General features: G+C 36.0%; 3 protein-coding genes across 6 annotated transcripts; all 3 read left to right on the forward strand.

The window, feature by feature from the left end:
- The first annotated feature begins 2079 nt into the window (after positions 1–2079).
- On the forward strand, positions 2080–7229 carry LOC111779117 (uncharacterized). 4 transcript variants are annotated; one of them, XM_023659191.2, is made up of 4 exons: positions 2080–2537; positions 2884–5826; positions 6280–6670; positions 6967–7229. In XM_023659191.2, the coding sequence occupies exons 2-3, from the start codon at positions 2931–2933 to the stop codon at positions 6660–6662; spliced, it is 3279 nt and encodes a 1092-aa protein (XP_023514959.2). In that variant the 5' UTR covers positions 2080–2537; positions 2884–2930; the 3' UTR covers positions 6663–6670; positions 6967–7229. The 4 variants fall into 4 exon arrangements, with proteins under 4 accessions (XP_023514959.2, XP_023514957.2, XP_023514960.2 ...); XM_023659189.2 differs by lacking the exon at positions 6967–7229 and having other exon boundaries at positions 6280–6908; XM_023659192.2 differs by lacking the exon at positions 6967–7229 and having other exon boundaries at positions 2917–5826; positions 6280–6908.
- A 2737-nt stretch (positions 7230–9966) lies between these two features.
- Positions 9967–10576, forward strand: LOC111779271 (uncharacterized). The gene is made up of 2 exons (XM_023659388.2): positions 9967–10104; positions 10181–10576. The coding sequence occupies exons 1-2, from the start codon at positions 10026–10028 to the stop codon at positions 10462–10464; spliced, it is 363 nt and encodes a 120-aa protein (XP_023515156.2). The 5' UTR covers positions 9967–10025; the 3' UTR covers positions 10465–10576.
- A 2589-nt stretch (positions 10577–13165) lies between these two features.
- On the forward strand, positions 13166–13857 carry LOC111779241 (S-protein homolog 5). The gene has a single exon (XM_023659349.2). The coding sequence runs from the start codon at positions 13184–13186 to the stop codon at positions 13616–13618; it is 435 nt and encodes a 144-aa protein (XP_023515117.1). The 5' UTR covers positions 13166–13183; the 3' UTR covers positions 13619–13857.
- The last annotated feature ends 7080 nt before the right edge of the window (positions 13858–20937 follow it).

A 20937-nucleotide genomic window follows, 5' to 3' on the forward strand; every position in this document is an offset into this window, starting at 1 on the left:
GTCAAGTTATTAATGAACTAATATCACATTTGAATGAGAGCAATTTTGAAGATATGAAACGATGGTTAAAAAATACGTAAAAAAAATTAATAGTTACTGCCTATATCAATAAACTGCACTTATCTGTTCGACGGTTTAACTATAAGAACTCTAAAATTAAGTATGCTTGCAATCGTTTTCGTGGTTTGGGTCTTTTCTTTCTCATCGAACAAAAAAAATAAAAAGATAAAAAAAAAAAGAATATATATATATATATATATATATAATTTAAAAATAGGATAAAGATGGAAGATAGCTTAGTTGACACTGAAAGACATGGCTTTAATATTTTTTAAATATCTTAAATTAATTGCCAACTCTCTATCCCATCACAAATTATTTTCTTTTCAAACTGGAAATAATAAATTAACAAAATAATTAAAAAAAAAAACAATTTATTTAAAAAACAAATTTCAACTACACCCAATTACGTATTAATTTTCTTTAAAAAAACGTTTTTTATTTTCAACTCTTCCTAAGTCAAAATTTGACTTTTTATTTATTTATTATTATTAGCGAACTAAATTGTTTTCGCACATAAATTAATATAAAAATATTTCAAAGTTGTTAAAAGCGAACGAGAATGACTATTTCAAAATATGTTCAAACGCAAACATCCATTGAAATACTCATACCAACTATTACCGTGATTTTAACAACTTTGAACTCAATACCGTGATTTTTTTTAAAATTTTTATATTTATAAACTATTATATCTTTTAACATGATCTAGGTCTGATCGTACGCTTAATCACAGTAATATTCTTATAATTCTTGGGACGTTCGTAGACTCGTTTTAGGCTATCTTGATCTTAAAAAAAAAACTCACCTTATGGTTAGCCTCAACGAGTTATAACCCTATGGTCAGCCTTGAGTAATGTTTTAGCCCTTAGAATATGTTATAGCTTCACACTCGGAATATGTTGTGAGAAACTTATGTTTGAGTGCTTCTATATTTCGACCATAAATTTTCTCTTCTCCTTTGCTTCATGGTTCGATCTTTCCGTGCTGATCCAAATTTTATTTCTCTTGGGTTCAATTCTTATTTTTGTTGTATGTCGATCCAATTTTATCCGTTAATTCATATATTAATTTATTTTATAATCTATTATAGTCTCTACACAATTATTAAAGGTCGTACACAAATAAAAATAATGGAAATATTATAAAATTTCCTACCCAAAAAGAAAAAAAAAAAAAAAAAATAGAAAAAGGATGGAAGATGTCTAAAGCGTGTTAGAAAATTCTCACGTTCACATTTTTATTAAAAATAAAAACAATAATTATAGTGGGTCCCACAAGAAATGCTGTGGTATTCCTTCCAACGGCTGATGATTGGTTGTTAGAATCTAAGCAAGCGTGAGCCGTTTGATTTTGACGTTGGCTTTTTTTTAACCTTTAAATTATATATATTTTTAATTACTGGGTTTCCGCGGGCCCACCACCCAACTGAGTGGGCCATAAATGGGCCGATTCATCGGATCATCTTGGGCCCACTCTTTTTGCTCCAGTCCATCCATGTTGCTCTTCCATTAAATTCCTTGCAAGTTACAACTTTGAATTATTTATTTATTATTTTTTTAACCACTGTTAATTGCCGACAATAATTTCACTTTTTACTGTAGGAGATAGGAAAAAATCTCGATCTATTAATCTATTACACATGGTCATTTTTTATTACAACTCGAAAAATTATGATTTTTACGTCGTTTTTGTGCATTCATTCAGTAACTCGATGTTATATATACATTTTTATTCATATTATTTAAATTAAGATATTAAATTTGGTAAATTTTATCTCTCGTAAAATAATATTTGTACAAAAATTACAAAAATAATACACTATATTTAAAAAAATAGATTTAAATATAAATGATTGTTACTTAAATTTTTTTTATAAAAAAAATGAATAATATAAATTAAATTTGGTCGTGGAAATATATTAAATTTTTTTTTTATATATATATTTATAATTTTATAAAGAAAAAGATATAAAAGAATTAAAAATTACTATTTATATCTAACGATCTTTAGAAAAGGAGAAACCTAAAAGAAAAGGAAGTTTCCTTCTGTTGTGAAAGAAAGAGAGAGAAAGAAAGTTAAAACAATTTTTGGTTGCTAATGAATGACACAGCAGGATGAGCTCCATCATACTCCACGGAGATTGCTGAAGGGGAAGCACGATTCTTGCTTTAATCTGACCCTAATTAATCTCTTTTTCATTTGCACCCAATCAATCCTCTTAATCCATCCTTTTTCTTCTTTATTCGATTCAAATCTCCCTTAATTTCGCTCTTACTCTTCATCATTGATGAACTACTTCAAATCTCTGCGTTGATCGTGATTCTTTTGCACTCTTCTGCTTTTTCGAGTTCGAAAAGCCGTAAATAAAGGCGTTGAAATCTTCCTCCTCGATTCTAGGATTCATCTGCCTCTGTTTGGTTGCGGTGGACTTCATTTATGGCGACTGATGCTGATTTTTCATCGCTAGTTCAGAGGTATTTTTTTTTCTTTCTTTCTTTCTCGACCTTCTTGATGTTAATTGGTTTTTGTTGGTTGATTCAGTTCATCTCTGGATTTTAATAGTTTGTCGTATATGCGTTTCATAGATTCCTGTGATTAGACTTGTCTGATGCCCTCCTTTTAGATGAATAGGACACTTATGTTTGTTTGTTTTGTGGAAAACTATATTTGGATTCTTTTTAATGGATAATTTGTCTTGTTTGGATTCCATTCTGTTCTTTCTTTCTGAAACCTATCATGATTTGAAGGACTGAGATGTCGGATGGATGGTTCCCTTTGTCAACATTGTGTTCTTGTTTCTTGTCTGAATCCCTTTTGCAGGTATTGAACTGTTGTTGTATGATCATGTTGTAGCTCTGGTTGGACGGATGGTTGTTAAAATGTTGAGTTTGCTGCTTCTTGCTTTTCTGTTTAATACTTCACATGGATTGAATTCAGAAGGGTATTTTCTCTTGGAGCTGAAAAATGGTCTTTCTGATCCGTATCGTTCGTTGAGAAATTGGGATCCGAGCGATGGAACACCGTGCCAATGGACCGGTGTGAACTGTACTTCTGGTGTGGAACCAGTGGTCTATTCTCTTGACTTGAGCTCGAAGAATCTTTTGGGTCCTTTGAGCTCGAGCGTTGGTGAATTAATCCACCTAACTTATCTTGATCTTTCCTTCAATGGATTCACGGGAAGTATACCGAAAGAGATCGGGAATTGTATGAGGATGGAGTATCTTTTTCTGCAAAACAATAAGTTTGATGGGGAACTTCCATCTGAATTGGGGAAGTTGACTTCATTGGTTAAGTTGAATATATGTAATAATAGAATCCATGGTTCTTTTCCTGAGGAGATTGGGAATCTAGAATCCTTGTTTGAATTAGTTGCATATACGAACAACATAACGGGGCCATTGCCTCATTCGTTTGGGAATCTCAAGAACTTGAGGATGTTTCGAGCAGGACAAAATGCGATTTCGGGAAGCTTACCAGCTGAAATAGGTCAGTGTAAAAACTTGGAAACGCTTGGCCTTGCTCAAAATGAGCTAGAAGGGGAATTACCAAAGGAGATTGGTATGCTTAGAAACTTGACTGAATTGATTCTTTGGGGGAATCAGTTTTCTGGCGTTCTACCGAAAGAGCTCGGTAATTGTACGAGTCTAACGGTTTTTGCTCTGTATCAGAACAATGTTGGTGGATCCATACCTAAGGAATTTGGGAACTTAAGCTCTTTGAAGAAGTTGTATATATACCGGACTGCGTTGAACGGAACCATTCCGAGGGAGCTTGGGAACCTTTCTCAGGCATTGGAGATCGACTTCTCAGAGAACTATTTGAGTGGTGAGATACCTAAAGAGTTTAGTAACATAAAAGGTCTCCGATTACTGTATCTTTTTCAAAATCAGCTGACTGGTGTTATACCAAATGAACTTAGTAGCCTGAGTAATTTGACTAAACTTGATCTTTCAATCAACAACCTCAAGGGTCCTGTTCCGTTTGGGTTTCAGTATATGCCTGCATTGAGTCAATTGCAGCTTTTCGAAAACAGTTTGAGTGGTACCATTCCTCAAGGACTTGGACGTTATAGCCCGCTGTGGGTGGTCGACTTTTCGGACAACCTCTTGACAGGACGAATACCTCCCCATCTATGTCGTCGTTCTAACCTGATCATCTTGAACTTGGTGTCAAATAACCTTTATGGAAATATACCTACCGGGATCTTGAAGTGCGAATCGTTGTTGCAAATTCGTCTCATGGGAAACAGGTTTAGTGGCAGCTTTCCATCAGAGTTGTGTAACTTGATGAATCTTACTGGCATTGAATTGGACCAGAATAGATTCAGTGGTCCGCTTCCTCCAGAAATTAAGAATTGCCAAACGTTGCAAAGGCTGCATATTTCAAACAACTACTTTACATCTAATTTTCCTAAGGAGATAGGGAAGCTTGTGCAGTTGGTGTCGTTCAATGCTTCATCGAATCGTTTTACTGGGTCGATTCCACCAGAAATCGCCCACTGCAAGACTCTCCAACGGCTCGATCTCAGCCACAACAGGTTTGAAAATACGTTACCGAACGGGATTGGATCTCTTTTAGAGCTGGAAATTCTCAGAGTTTCAGAAAATAAGTTATCAGGCAACATACCTGCAGAATTGAGAGACCTCTCCCGTTTGACAGAATTGCAAATGGGAGGTAATTCATTCTCTGGTAGCATTCCTATGGAGTTGGGGTCTCTAAAAAGCTTGCAGATTGCTCTGAATCTCAGTTTCAATATGTTAACTGGGGCAATACCATCAGAACTTGGAAACCTGAGTCTACTGGAATATCTCCTGCTTAATAACAATCGCTTGACCGGTGAAATACCGAGCTCGTTTTCCAGTCTTTCGAGTTTAATGGGTTGCAACTTCTCCTACAACGACCTTCATGGGCCAATCCCGTCGATACCCTTGCTTCAGAACATGCTTGCTAGTAGCTTCATTGGCAATAAGGGGCTCTGTGGTGGACCTCTTGGTGACTGCAATGGAGATTTGTCGTCTCCATCTGTTCCATCTTCCGAGAGCGTAAATGCTCCTCGAGGTAGAATCATTATCGGGATTGCTGCTTCCATCGGTGGAGTTTCTATTGTTCTAATCATGATCATCTTACATTGCATGATACATCGACCGGATATGGTGCAAAACAAGGAAAAACTATCTCTGGATTCGAACATCTACTTCCCGCCTAAGGAAGGTTTTACTTTCCGTGATCTAATTAGAGCTACAAATGGTTTTCATGAGAGCTGTGTTGTAGGAAAAGGTGCTTGTGGAACTGTCTACAAGGCAGTGATGCCTTCAGGACAGACCATTGCCGTTAAGAAGTCGATGTCGAACAGGGAAGGGAGCACCATGGAGAATAGTTTCTGGGCTGAGATTTCGACTCTGGGAAAGATCAGACATCGCAACATCGTTAAACTATATGGCTATTGCTATCACCAAGGTTCCAATCTTCTTCTTTATGAGTACATGGAAAGGGGTAGTTTGGGCGAGTTGCTTCACGGGACTGCGTCTAACTTGGAATGGCCGACTCGGTTTACAATTGCCGTGGGAGCTGCCGAGGGACTTGCTTACCTACATCATGACTGCAAACCAAGGATCATACATCGTGATATCAAATCGAATAACATTCTTCTCGATCGTAACTTTGAAGCCCATGTTGGTGATTTCGGTTTGGCGAAAGTGATGGACATGCCTCATTCTAAATCAATGTCAGCCGTTGCTGGATCGTACGGTTACATCGCTCCTGGTAATTCCAACTCTTAGTACCCTATATATATATTCTATTGATGTCTTTTCCATATTCACACTGTCTCGACGTTTGGTCCAAAGTTCATCCAAACTTCGATCCGTTAGGCTTAGAAACCTAAACTTCATAGTTTGAAGAGCCCGTTATGTTTGGACTTTGACCTGTTAGAGCTTTGGAGAGTTAGGAACCATAGGTTTGTCCTTTCGAGAACTTGTCTCAATACTTGTGTACAAGTTAGTTTCTAGAGTTCGCCCGAACTCCTCCGACCCTTTTCGAGCTCTGGAGTGTTAGAAACCCAAAATTGAGTTGTCTGTTCGTTCGTTTTATGCAAAAGACCTGTTAAGATCTTTCTATTCTTCTTTGAATCAGAACACATTCCTGCATTTATCATTCAAGCAAAACTCTTGAAAGATTTAACACAAACTCACAGCTTCCTCTCATAATTTATTGCAGAGTATGCATACACCATGAAAGTCACAGAAAAATGTGACATATACAGCTATGGGGTAGTTTTACTAGAACTGCTAACTGGAAAAACTCCGGTACAGCCAGTAGATCAGGGAGGCGATCTCGTCACATGGGTCAAAATCTATCTACGAAACCATTCGATGTCGTCTGGAATACTAGACGAGCGGCTGAATCTTCAAGACCAATCCACGGTAGATCACATGCTGACAGTCCTAAAAATTGCTTTGATGTGCACAAGTCTATCTCCTTATCAACGACCATCGATGCGGGAAGTCGTATTGATGCTTTTAGAATCTACCGAGCCCGACGAAGATCATATTCCAGCTTTAACTGATAATCTAGCTCCTAAGGACGATGCTGTCTCGTGAAATTTCAGGTGGGCAGTTTTCGTTTTCGGATAACTGAATAGTTCTTCAATTTTTTTAACATAACAATGGTCATATGTATATTTCCTCCCTGGTAGAGTATATATATACAAATATATAGCATGTAGAGTCTCTTCGGAGTTCATAGTAAATAGGGTAATGGTTATGTGCCCAACTATTTCTTAGATTTTGCATTTGTTTTAGGATTCAATAAAGGCTCTTCGTATAGCTTGCATACGGTTGACATAATCTACAGCCCTCTGTTTTGCTATTCAAATCTGATATTTTTTAGTGGTTAAACAAGCAGGTGTCAAGGGAAATTGAAAATACGGCTTAAATCGACTGAAATAGCTATTGGTTCGGGTTCGGACCAGTTTGGTTGGTCGTATAAGAAACATACCCAAGCCGATAAGAAACTACGAATCGATGTTTTATTAGCAGTTCATTATCCACGTGAGCTTGATGTAATTGACATGGACTCATTCTCTTCGGGTCGAAGGTTCAAATGTCCATATCTCATTTGTAATACTAAAAGACAAAAAAAACACAAGTGGTCTATTATGCGTTATAATCCAATCGGTACATTCAAGGATGAGTTCGAGTCATTCAAAATCCTACCTAAAGTGGCTAAACTTTAAAGGAAAATAGTATTAATTAATATCAAAATCAAACCTTCCATTTTACGAATACATCCACTTCGTATATTTATTTAGGTTGCCATTCATAGCAAATATCATATTTGAGTGTCTTCGTTATGATCATATGTGACTCGATCTTAATCTTGAGTGAGTAATGTAGTCCTACCTGTGAGAGTTTATATTTTGATCTGCACGAGTGAAAATGACTTTTGCAGGTGAATGTTTCATTTTATTTCATTTATTTATTTCGGTATGCTTCTATCCAAGATCGAAACCAACATAAATCTCAAATTTGTAGAGATAGATACATTAATAGTAAAAAATACTCATGAAAAGCGAAGAAACTTAAAAGAAAAGAGTATTTTTATCAATGCTGAGATACATCCGTTCCTTATATTTATTTAGGCGGCCATGCATAGCAAATATCGTACTTTTTAGTGCCCTCATTGAACATACAGAGACTTTTTTCACCCACAATCCACATACACAGATCGCAAAGCCATTTGTCTCTTGAATCTTTATAGATCTCAAAGTAATGAAACGAATTAGGCCACTGGAAGCTACAGTAAAACAACGTTTTACCAAAGATATTTGGTCGAAAACTAAAAGCATAGCTGATCAAAGATGGCAGCCGATGAATTCCCAGATCGTCATCGCCGGATTTACAGTGAACAATGAGCTGATTATGACTTTTCAAAACATTTGTTATATTGACGGTAACCCTTGGTGGAGAAAAGATTGATCCCTCACTATTAGATATGCTAGCGAAAAATAATGAGATTAGCATAGACAATGCAAGCGTCGAAAATGAGCTCATTTTTTCGTGTAAAACAAAGGAAGACGAGTATTTGAACATTGTGATTGGTTTGTTTCAATTTTATAGTTGGGAGTGGATTGTAACGTACTATGAGAGTAATTATATTATATTTTCATACGTTTTCTCTTTTGACAAAGATCTTCATTATTTTTTTATTTTTTTTATTTTCTTTGTAACTAAACGTTATGAACTTTAAACTTATTTAATAGGTTTCGAGAAAATATCGTGTCGTGTCAGTAATACCTTCTCAAACAATAGACGTTATGTCTAAGTAAGCCGGTTTAATTCTATTAATTTAGTTGAATTTATTTAGATTGATTTTATGCCATGATTTTAAACAATGGGGATCTCATGCATTTATGTATGTCATGTACATCGGGATACTTTCTCGTTATGTTATGTTAGTACGGACGTGTACTTTCGATATTTATGTTCGCTATGATATCATGCGGGTCTTTCCCTTCCGTGGTGTCTAGCGCGATGCATTAGCATGTTTAGCCCGATCAATCCAGGTCCAAGGGGTATGTATACAAGCTCGCTTGGTGGGTCTATGTATACGTGTGTGAGAAAGTACCACACATTCAATCATTTGTAGCGCGCTCTCTACTAATGACCTTATTTTTGGCTCGCCTATACACCAACGAAGCATCTACAGTCAACATAACAAATGCTCTGGAAAACCACAATCAACTTACTACCCACTGCAAATCCGGTGATGACGAGCTGGGAATCCACAAGCTTCTTGTTAATGAGTTCGGATGAGATTTGTAACAATCGGGTTAGAAATAAAAAAGAAAAAACATGGAGAGAGAAAGCGTCTTGTTAATGAGTTGGTGGGGTTTGTAACAATTGGGTTGAAATAAAAAGACGATGGGTTGAGAAATCAATATTGTGACAATCGAGTAAAGAGAGGTACATGAATGGACCAAGATCACATCCAAATTAGAGGAATCCTGAGAATAAGATGACTAAGAAAAGCCTTCTTTTTCGGTGGCTCAATTGCAAAAACTCCATGATTGAATCGTGTTTTACTTGGATCAATTCTATGTTAAGTGATTTCACGAGAATTTTTTTGAGATGCAGGTGAGTGATGACAAAACATGTTAGAAGGACTTGTGTTGGTCTGGGAACAGGGGAGGCCATCCGAATTTCTAATTTCCAATCAACCAAACCTAACTCAACCCGTATATATCCCTAACCATGGTACCTCAAACTCTTATATATATATATATATATATATATATATATATATATATATATATATATATATAACTGAACACGTGGGGTGAGAAATCAACGATTTAATCTCTGGGTCCAAGAATATTTACTATAACTAGTTGATCTATACTCGGACTAACAGCATACAGTTTTATCAAGTACGAGGTTGCTTCATGTTACTAGGGTTTGTTCTGACAATCATGCAGGAACCTCACATGTCCCACTGATCTTCATCAAAACAACCGTTCTAATTTCTGGGTTCAAGAGTATTTGCTATAACCAGTTGAACTATGCTCGAACTAAGAACATACAATTTCATCAAGTACAAAGGTTGGTTCGTGTTACTAGGGTTTGTTCGGTAAAATGATGAGAGTCACGTGAACCTCACGTGCCTCACTGAATCCCCATCAAAACAACCAACCATCCCTGAAAACTAATAAATACAAATCAAACAAAAAAAAAAACAGTTCACAGATGTGCACTGTTGCATGCAATTCGCTCACTTCTTTCTCATTGTTTGCAATGAAACCAAACCTGAGATCCAAATTTAATGAAATTTCACTGTTCGAGGCTGAAACACATTTACTACAATACCCTTTTATTACTCTCAACTGTCTCTTCCTCTCAATTTGGCTCTATAAAATCCCATCGCCATGCATGACATCTTCATCTAGAGGGTAGAGAAGCCGAGCCATGGCGAAGATTCACGTTGTTGTTGTCGTGGTCGTGTTTGTTTTGCTCGTCGTGCATGCAAATGGACGTAACGTTCCAGGTTGTTAAACTATCACTAAACTCAAAAGTTTTATATAACGAAGAAAATGTTTGTGTTGTTAATATTTTAAATACAGGTGGTGGTAGCGGAGATGGGGATGGAATGATAGACATGGCTGTGGCACCGGTAGCGGGTCAGCCGAGCAGCAACGATGTCGACGAAAAGAATATCTATGGTGGGGTTGGAGGGTTTGCAGGGATGGGTGGCTACATTGGAGGATTGTTTCCACATCTTGGTGGGGTTGGTGTAATTGGGAAGTACGGCGGAATTGGTGGTGGGATTGGGTTTGGTCACGGTGGCTTTGGAGGCGGAGTTGGCGGCGTTGGCGGCGTAGGTGGTGGAGTTGTGCCATTTCCTTGAGCAATGGTTATGTTATTAATGTGTGTGTTTTGTTTGTGTGATGGTTTAATTTTCTAAAATTTGTGGTAATGTAGAATCTTTTTTCCCTTATATTTGCATTATTTTCTGTTTTTACGAGTAATCCCTTTAATCACGTGTGAGATTCTACATTGGTTGGAGAAGAGAGCGAAACGTTTTTTATAAGAGTGTGGGAACCTCTCCTTAGAATACGTATTTTAACCCTGTGATGTTAACAAGAATACGTAACCGGTTAAAGTGAATAATATGTGTTAGACACTGGACGGTTTGTTAATGAGGACGCTAAGCCTCCAAAGGGGGTGGAATGTGAGATCCCATATCGGTGGGAGAGGGGAACAAAACATTTCTTATAAGGGTGTGGAAACCTCTCTCTAGAAGACGTCTTTTGAAACTGTGAAGCTAATGACGATACGTAACGAGTCAAAGCAGACAATATATAACGGGCTAGTTGATGATTTTGAATGATTTTTATCATAATGAGATCTTCAAACTTCAGTGAAAGAACCAAAATCAATCATGGATAAAAATGCAATAACAAATTTCAAAATATACACGAGATAGAGAAATTTGTGCAAGCGGAAGCTTGAAGAAGGTACCGGTTCAGTCAGTTCGTCTAGACCAATGGTTCATTCAGACCAGGTCTTGCCCCTGTTTTGATGGGTTGACCCTTTTTTTACCGTTTCTTGAGTCGATTTTAATCGTGTTAATATTATAATTGTAGGGTTTAATTGAGAGATTTTGGAGAATTTAATAGATGAAAATCAAATTAAAGTAGATGTTTTGAATTTGTAGCTCCCCATCAACAGCCTCGGTTCAAGGGTTTTTTCCTTCGAGTCAGGTCCACTCCTTTCATAAAACAAGGTCAAAATGAACGACTCAATGTCGACTCATAGAAACTCGAACCAATCAGTTTTGTTTCACTTTGAAGCATATGACCGGCACCGGTGCTGCTGCAACGGCCATCAACGTCAACAATTTTCTTTTCGAGCCAAGCTTATAGGAGAAGCTTGATTTATTATGCTTAGCACGTAATATTTCAACTAAAAACTATGTTGTAGATTTTAAATTGTTAAAAGATTATGGCGTAACATTAAAATTTAAATATTTGTTTATGAAATATATTGATTTATCATAATTAAAAAAAAAAAAAAATAAATATTATATTAAAAAATAAAAATTTTAAAATAACTATTTTTAAAAGAATAAATGATAAAAAATTATCCAGTAAATTCACCACAAAAATAAATGGAAAATTTCGCTGGAGATCCACCTTGTCTCGTGTATATCTCCAATATTAATTTAATTACTAATTTATGTTTATTATTTTATTAGTAATGATAGATAGTCGTTTATCATAACGACAGTTTAGCTGTTAAAATATTTATGAATGATAAACAAAATTAAAAAGAAAAAAAAATTGTGTTATTTACGAAATAATAATTATGTTGCTATATTTGCAAATATGGAAGGTGATTCAATTGCCACCTGTTAAAATTTCTCTAAAATTTACAAAATTATTTAAATTAAATTACAAAATTATCCTTTAAAAAATTTAAATTAATAATTTCTAGGTTTTGTATAAAATTGATTTTATCTCATTATTTAACTAAAATTTTAAATTAACAAATTATTTCATTAAAAAGTAGGGCAAATGCAATGATTTTTTTATTTTAAAATTAAGATTATTTCCTTATTAAATAAAGATTATTTATTAACTAATGGAAAAAAAAATATAAAAAAAAGAAATAAAAAAACATGTAACATTTAATAACATACCATAAGGGCATTTGAGAATTGCCCCATTTGGAAAGATAATAATTATAAAAAAAAAAAAAAAAAAAAAACAATCAAGTAAAGGAATATCATAATTTTTATTTATTTTCATTTTATTTTTATTTTTATTGTTGAGGTCGATGCTAACTTAGGATTATACCGACACATTTTCTACTACAGGACAGACCATGACTGTATTTTAAAGGTAAAAACAAACTTGCATGCAACATGAAATTAGGGTAGAGCGGGAATAAGGTAGCTTCTCCATTTCCGTCTCTGTATTCACCCGCTATGTTTATCACCAAAATTCTCTGTTAGGTTGAGGTGGAGAGAGTGTGACAGATTAGAGAAAATTGTTATTTGAACGGTCAATTTCTTTTTTAAAAATATATTTTTTTTTTGACAAAATTCATATCAAATTATTTAATTATATTGTTTAACTATAGAATTCTAACATATCCAATATTATAAAATATAATAAAAAATGGGATAAAGAACGAAGAACACGGGTGAGAACTTTTTTCTTCCACTCTATCATTTCTCGTCTAAACGGGTATTCCTACTCCAATACGTCCAGTGGATTCGTGTCTTTGTAGAGCAATAGAGATTTTCAATATTATTTTTAAATAAATTCGAAATAACCTAACATGAACGAATTAATATTAACTTTTTTGGAACCGAAGCAAAAACAAAAACCCATTTCGAAAATCACTTTTTTCAAATAACCCATTATGCATTTTTTCTTTTGGACACTAGGGTGGTGAAATTTCTTTCTTTTTCATAGCACTAAAATATTGTCATTTTTAATATAGTTTTTTTTTTTTAATTAAAAAAATGGCATTTTTTTTTGACATTTTCCTCAATAAATACCTAAATCAAAACCAAAACCCATTAAAAAGAGAGGAAAAAAAAAATAATAATAAGGGAAATGAAGAAGAAAATTCTGAACGCCATTGTCCTCCTCCTCTTCATCTCAGCATTCTCCTTCTTCATCTTCATCATCCAACCAGACAGACTATACCTACACGGTGTCGTTTACGAGGTTCGGGTCATCAATGGCTTCACCAACAATTCATCTTTGCCTTTGGTCATATGGTGTTCTTCAAAAGACAGCGATTTAGGTGGGAGGGCGTTGCAAGAACACGATGATTTCAGCTGGAGAGTCACAACCAAGATGTGGAACACCAACCAATTCTGTTGTACCATGAAATGGGATGCCAAGAGGAAGTCTTTTGATGCGTTTAAGGTTCCTAGGGACTTCTACCGATGTGGGATTTTCAAGAAATGTTCTTGGTTGGTTAGGGAAGATGGCTTCTACTTTAGCCCTGATGAGGTTAATTGGAAGAAGGATTTTCAGTGGTGATCCATCAAAACACACACACACACACACACACACACAACACCTATTTGTGTAATGTTAATATGTTACGTTGGTCTGTTTTTGTTTGTTTTCTTATGCTCTCTTGTGTCTTGTCTTGTTGATTATGGAATGAAATGAGAAGATAAAAGCAACAACGTTAATTAGCTCTATTCTTGTTTTGTTTTTCTGGGTTGATTCATGTCCACGAGGTCAATTTAAATAAGAACAACAACTTTTGATTAGTTTATTGTTTGATTGAGTTTATCAACTTTAATTTGTTTATTATTTGCAGATCTCTCTCCACCACAAAAAGTAAAAAGAAAAAAAAAAGTGATATGGATGGAAAAGGAGGAGCACTTAGATTATTTATGGTAAGGTTTTATTATTATAATTTCTAGTCACAGTTCAAGTCGATCGCGAGCAGATATTGCCCTATTTGGTTTTCTTTTTTGAGCTTACTCTCAAGGTTTTTAAAACCCGTCTGCTGGTGGAGAGATTTCCACACTCTTATAAAGAATGCTTCATTCCTTTCTCTAACCGATGTGAGATCTCATAGTCCATGCTCTTTTGGAGTCCAACGTCTTCGCTGGCATACTGTCCGGTGACCACCTTCTTTTGGGGCTCAGCGTTCCACACCCTTATAGAGAATGTTTCGTTCTCCTCCCCAATTGATGTGGGATCTCACAATCCTCCCCCTCCGGGTCCCAACATCCTCGCCGGCACTCGTCCGGTGTCCACCTCCCTTTGGAGCTCAGCGTTCCACACCCTTATAGAGAATGCTTCGTTCCCTTCTCCAATTGATGTGAGATCTCATAATCCACCCCCTTCGGGGCCCAACATCCTCACTGGCGCTCGTCCCTCTCTCCAATTGATGTGGGATCTCACAATCCACCCCCTTTGGGACCCAACATCCTTGCTGGCACACCGTCTGGTGTCCACCTCCATTCGGGGCTCAGCGTCCTCGCTGGCACACTGTCCGGTGTCCACCCCTTTAGGGCTCAGCGTACTCACTGACACATCGCTCGGTGTCTAGCTTTGATACTATTTATAACAATCCAAGCTCATTGCCAACAGATATCTTCTTTGAGTTTTCGTTTTCTAGCTTCCCCTCAAAGCTTTTAAAACGTGTCTGCTAGAGAGGGGTTTCCACCCTCTTAACAAAGATGTTTGGTTCGCCCTCACACCAATGTGAAATCTCACCTATTCCTATTGGTTTTTTTTTTTTTTTTTTTTTAGAAATTTAATATGGGCATGATGTAAAATTGTATTTTTTAATAAAAATATTTTCTCTTTTATGGGACATGTGTGCAAGAGACAAAACGCCACCTCAAATTCACAATGTCGGGTTTTCTATGGTTTGAATGTTTTGTTGGATGCCTTTTTTGCCATTATAAATTATTGGGAAACATAAATTTACAATAATTAGGTGGAAACGTAATGAGGTTAGCATATAATTATTTAGTTTCAAAATTTAGTCTTCAAGAAAATTAAGATTTCAAATTTACCAAATAAATTTAGTCTTCATTTGGTATTATTTTATTAATGTTTTCAATGTTAAATTCTAAAAAAACTAAAAATAAAATATTTTTAGAATTCAATTCTTAACAATATCAAAATTAAAGAAATGGTGAGAAAATTTTAGGGGCATAAGGGACTTTTCCACCCTATATCTTCCCACCATCGTCACGTTGATTTCATCCATTCTTGATGATGTGCCGCTAGCCTCCTTATTCTTCGATAGACTAATGACGTTCTGTATAGTTATATTCATAATATCGGATTAGCCGGTCATTATAGATAAACACAAATCTTATAAAACAAAAAATCAAATAGTTATCGAACAAAAAGAAAAAATAATACCCGAGTAAAGGATGAGTACATGGATGAACCGATACCACATTCGAATGAAAGCAATTATGAGGATAAAAGAGTTGAAAGTCATTACTGATACCGAACAAGTCCACAATTTTTTTCCAGTGGTTCAATCATAAGAAGTTCATCGTTACGTGGGTTTTGCTTGGAACAATTATATATTAGGTGACTTCCCGGAAATTTTCTTAAAATGCATGTGAGTGAAGACAAATCATGCTAAAAGAACTCGTACTCGTCTAAACTGTGAACATGGATCATTAAAAAAAAAAAAAAAAAAAAACAGTAAAATGGTGGCAAGATTGACCTAAAATAATAGTTGTTGGAAACCCGACAAGTTGGAGACTGTTGTGAGTAAGTGGATAATGTCCATTAGCTACAAGTTTACTGTTCGACCACATTCGAGGATAAAAATATACATGTCGCCCATGCCTGCCTCTCTCGGTGTTTCCTCCAACACATAAAATTGGAGAAACACAAAGAAAAATCAGCTGAAAAAGTTGGAACACTCACTATGATCTCAAATGTTCTTCAAGGATGGAGACTAATCACAAGCACCAATGTATAACCACAAACACTAGTCTTTTTTCATCTATAGTACGCTTAGATTTGCCTTTCGCGATATCCGGCTTTGTGTTTTTTACCTGTTCTGCTCACGCAAACGCTTACGTTCATACATTTACCTTTTTACTTTTTGGTTTTGCTTTAACACATCGGTCTATTGGAGAGGAGAACGAAACATTATTTATAAGGATGTGAAAACCCGAAAGGGAAAGCTTAAAGAAAACAATGTCTGTTAGCGGTGGGCTTGGACCGTTACAAATAGTATCAGAGCTAGACACCGAGCAGTGTGTTAGTGAGAACGCTGGGCCTCGAAGGGAGATGGATTGTGAGATCCTATATCGATTGGAGAAGGGAACGAGTGTCAACGAGGACATTGGGTCTCGTCTCGAAGAAGGGTGGATTGTGAGAACCCACATCTATTGGAGAGGAGAACGAAGCATTCTTTATAAGGGTGTGAAAACCTCTCCTAGCAGACCCGTTTTAAAACCTAGAGGGGAAGCCTGAAAGAAAAAACCCAAAAAGGACAATATCTCTCTAACCGTTGCTACGATCATCAATTATTGCACATTGAGAAAGTAAACCATAGAATTTTGAGATAATACTCGAATTTGGTAGTAAATTGTGATCTTATCCTTTGATAATAGGGTTTGAGATTTCTCTTATCTCCATCCTTTTTTCATCACTCTTATGGTTTCCCATTCACAAAACACAAAATTGAATGGTTGGGTGCTTTCAGCTTGTATGGTCTCTTTCACACAAACAATAATATTATTCTAAAAGCAAAAGTTAAGTGGAGTCGTGTAGCATGCGATACTGTTTGGTTTAGCTCGTAAATCGATGTGATGCTAGTTCTATACGCTTTGATGTCTAAATCGAACGAGAATTTGAGTTCATTTGTAAGAATGTAAGTGTTGTGTAGTTCATCTCCCGTGTGAGGTTGATCTAGAGTTTCTAGCTGCTCCAAATGATCTGCTCATAAGAACATTCTACGTTCTAATCTCAATCCTATAATATGAACTTCAAAAAAGTTATAAAGAATATTGTTCAAATTATCACAGAAGTTGAACTCGGGCTTCGTTTAGCATTTGTGATATCAGGGTTTCACCCACAACACATGTTCACTTCTTTTAAGTTTACTAGAAGCAAACAAAATGGGACATGTTGGAAGACACTTAGAATGATTTTCTTCAAAATTGGTGCATGATTTGTGGAGTAGTAGCCTTTGAATATGACCAAATATTTAATGGGTGCACCACCAACATCACTATGAAGAATATTCGACAATATATACAAAAGATTAATTCTACCAACCTTCATGTTTTAATCTTTTAGGTCGAGTACTTGTAAGATATGTAATTAAATGCGGGTTTCTATACTTTTGCACCCACCGATGAGAGGGAGCTTAGACCTGTTAGGTTTCGTGAAACCGAACGACGCGTTGTTTGTGACTCAGTAGGAAGAAGGTGGAACTACACATTTCCGTATTCAGAGCATTGTTTGAGTGAACAAGTAGCACTTACAATACAAAGCGTTCTTGAAGAGACCCATCAACAATGTAGTTGAGAATTAGGCATCATTATGGCGCTTCTTTAGTTCAAGTACTGTACGTCTAATTCGGCCCAGTTGAGAAAATAGAGACCAAGACCATGATATTCTATGAAAAGATAGGACGTATCATGATTGCATGTGATTATATTTCCTAACCCCAACAGTGAGGTCACTTACTGAGTATTTTTAAATCACTTTTTTTCACGTAAAGGTAAGACACCCTGATACGGATAACGACATTGCTACGAAGGCCATGGAAATGAAGTTGAGATACCGGTATCCATGTTTGGTTTAATAGCCCTTAGGTTAGATCAATGTGTTGCTTTATTTTATTTTAGGGTTATTACAGTTGTAGTGAGCGGAAGAAAATCTTATTTATGTTACGATGATCCACCATGATAGCCAACGTACTCATTCCCATAGTTTTATAAGAACCGATTAACCACGTCGGTTTTTGGTTTGAGACTTTTGTACCAAAAACGCATTCGTCCGAGAATGAACTCCATAAACCCTACCATTTATCCTTGATAAAGTGAGCTATTCTGAAACAGAACTCACTATACACAAGACATAGGTTGAATTGACTGCCATTTTCAATATCTTTTAATTTCACTGTTTGAGCAATACCTTAGATATCCCATCCTTTTGTCGCCTCAACAAAAGGCATTACCTAGTTTACTCCTTTTTAGTTTAATAATATATACAATTTTTATGTGTTGGATGACTTGACACGAAGCAATTTATGGGCATGACGTGGACAACATTTGTCGGTAGAGTGTTCACGAGTTGTGTTGGTTGGATCGAGAAAAAAATAGAACACATCTAAACCTAAACCTAACTCGTTGGCGGAGTAGCTCAAACATTTTCTCCATCCCCGTTTATTAGATTTTTTTCAAAATCTAGGGTTAGAGCATGCAATAAGATATACTTATATCGGGAAATGTTCACAGGGCAAGGAGAGGACAAGGATACGAACGATTTGAACAACTACAATTGCTTTCCAATGACCAGAAATCATTTCTACACGGTTAAGATACGAACGATTTTGGCGATGATAAAAGCAAAATGACTCCCAATCACACCAACGATCATTGTTAAACTAGGATGAGACAAATTTTGTACATTCAATAGCAAAAGAGAAAGGTAGGGTTTGGAACACTGATTTAGATATGAAATATAAAAGAGAATTTATAGTACAAATGAGAGTGTTTGTGCAAAGATGAAACTTTTTAATGTTTTTTTTTTTTTTTTGTAGTTTTGTTATTGATGTTCAAACGTATGATCATCTTATATTTACTTGGAACTCTCAACCTCACTATAATGGATTGTTTGGGAAGCTGCCAAACAGGATGGGACACTTCACATAAATCCAAATCAAAATGGTGTTAATCCAAATCAAAATGGTGTTATATTCCTTTTGATGTCGATCATTAACAGATATTGTCTGCTTTGGCTTGCGATGTATAGTCGTCAGTTTCACGATTTTAAAATAGAAAAATTTATAGGGTATGTTTCGTTTCCTTCTCCAATTGATGTGGGATCACACAATCTACTCCCTTGGAGACTCCGTCCTCACTGACACACTGTTCGATGTCTTGCTCGGATACCATTTGTAATAGTTCAAGTCCATCGCTTTGTCGTCAGTCTCACGGTTTTAAAATGAAAAATATTATAAGATATGTTTCAGTTTCCTCTCCAACCGATATGGGATCTCAAAATCCACCCCGTTTAGGGACTCAGCAAGGACGCTGGCACACAACCTGATGTCTTGCTCATATACTATTTGTAACAGCCCAAACTCATCGCTAACAGGTATTGTTCACTTTAAAACATGTTTGTTAGGGAGAGGTGTCCACACCCTTTTAAGGTATGTTTCATTTCTCTATTCAATCGATGTGAGATCTCACAATCCACCTCCTTTGGGGACCCAACGTCCTCATTGGCACACCGCCCAATATCTTGATCAAATACGTTTCGTTCTCCTCTCCAATCGATGTTGAATTTTACATAAACCGAGTGTTGTCTAATGGTTTGAGAATTGGAATCTCTGTTTTGGCTATTAGGTTTTTGGGAGCATCTTCCCCATTTCTCAAGAACCCTAAATTTCCTCAAATAAAGTACAGTACTTTATGAAACAGGAAGCAAGGTCTGCCATAAAGCAAGCACAAAAATGGAAGAAAGAAAACAAACAAGAAATAAAAGTGAGAAAAGAAGGCATTGAAGAAGAAGAACTCAGAACCCATTTTTTGCTTTACACTTCTCTTTCTTCTTCATGGAATCAAACTTCCAATTTGGTGATGATGAAATGAAGAAGCCAAATATGGGTTTTAAATTGTTTGTTTTAATTTTATCCAAATAGGTTTTAAATTGTTTGGCGACATGTCCTGGTTGGTCGAATGTGAGTTTGGGGGGTTTAATGATTGCATTTGTTGTTACCTTCCAAGATTTGCATTAATTATGAATGTGAGATTTGACACATTTTGTAATGCTTCAGAACATGTCGCCAAATTCAGCTTAAAGTTGAGTACTTCAAATTTAGCTTTGAACTCAAGAGAAAAAAGCTTTACCAACCTTGAAAATTGAAACAAATTGGGATTGTGTCGAAAACAACAAAAAAAAAAACATGTCAGCCCATGATCTAAATCATACTCTCACCCATTTTTGTATCTTTTCTATTCATTTTATTGAAGCTTATCGAGTCATTTGAACGCTTACGAGAATCTATTGAAGCATAAATAATGCTTATCTAGTTTCACTGGCCTACTTCGACACGTTTCGAGCTTCTACTGACTTAATGGTTGCCTACTGTTCTTTATCGAATTATTACAATGCTTATCGGGACAACTCGGACAAATGTCATGCCAATTAGGAATGATTGAGGCCTACTAATGCTTTATAATGCCACCACATGCACCGAGATGTCATATGCCTTTGCAGCTCGCTCGAGACATGTTAATTGTGAATTAATCTATGAGTTAACTTAATATTTTGAGCTTTCCAACCTAAGCACTATCGAGGTAAGAATCGTTTGCGTGTCAAAACTTGAATCTGTAATGCAACCTCCAACTCATGGGAAAGGGCACAATGTCGATCCTTGGGACAACTCGGGCAAGTATCATGCCAACTAGGAACTATCGAGTCCTAATGATGCTTTGTGATGTCACCATGTGTATCAAGATGTTATATGCCTTTAAATCTCTCTTCGAACACTTGTTAACTTTATATTTGAAACTTCCCAAACTTCCATCCTTCCAAGAACCATGGAGACATGAACCATTTTGTGTCCATATCAAGTCATTTCTACACAACTCTAAAACGCAACCTCATGGAAAAGGGCACAA

Source organism: Cucurbita pepo, chromosome 17, assembly GCF_057944985.1.
Source record: "Cucurbita pepo subsp. pepo isolate OVF chromosome 17, ASM5794498v1, whole genome shotgun sequence".
NCBI lineage: Eukaryota > Viridiplantae > Streptophyta > Magnoliopsida > Cucurbitales > Cucurbitaceae > Cucurbita > Cucurbita pepo.

What these genes read in the sequence shown, in the direction of transcription:
- LOC111779117 (XM_023659191.2), top strand. Translation starts at nt 2,931, where the DNA reads ATGGTTGTTAAAATGTTGAGTTTGCTGCTTCTTGCTTTTCTGTTTAAT. An exon ending in GTACGGTTACATCGCTCCTG is followed by an intron (nt 5,827 to 6,279) that starts GTAATTCCAACT and finishes AATTTATTGCAG; the next exon opens with AGTATGCATACACCATGAAA.
- LOC111779271 (XM_023659388.2), top strand. Translation starts at nt 10,026, where the DNA reads ATGGCGAAGATTCACGTTGTTGTTGTCGTGGTCGTGTTTGTTTTGCTC. An exon ending in AAATGGACGTAACGTTCCAG is followed by an intron (nt 10,105 to 10,180) that starts GTTGTTAAACTA and finishes TTTTAAATACAG; the next exon opens with GTGGTGGTAGCGGAGATGGG.
- LOC111779241 (XM_023659349.2), top strand. Translation starts at nt 13,184, where the DNA reads ATGAAGAAGAAAATTCTGAACGCCATTGTCCTCCTCCTCTTCATCTCA.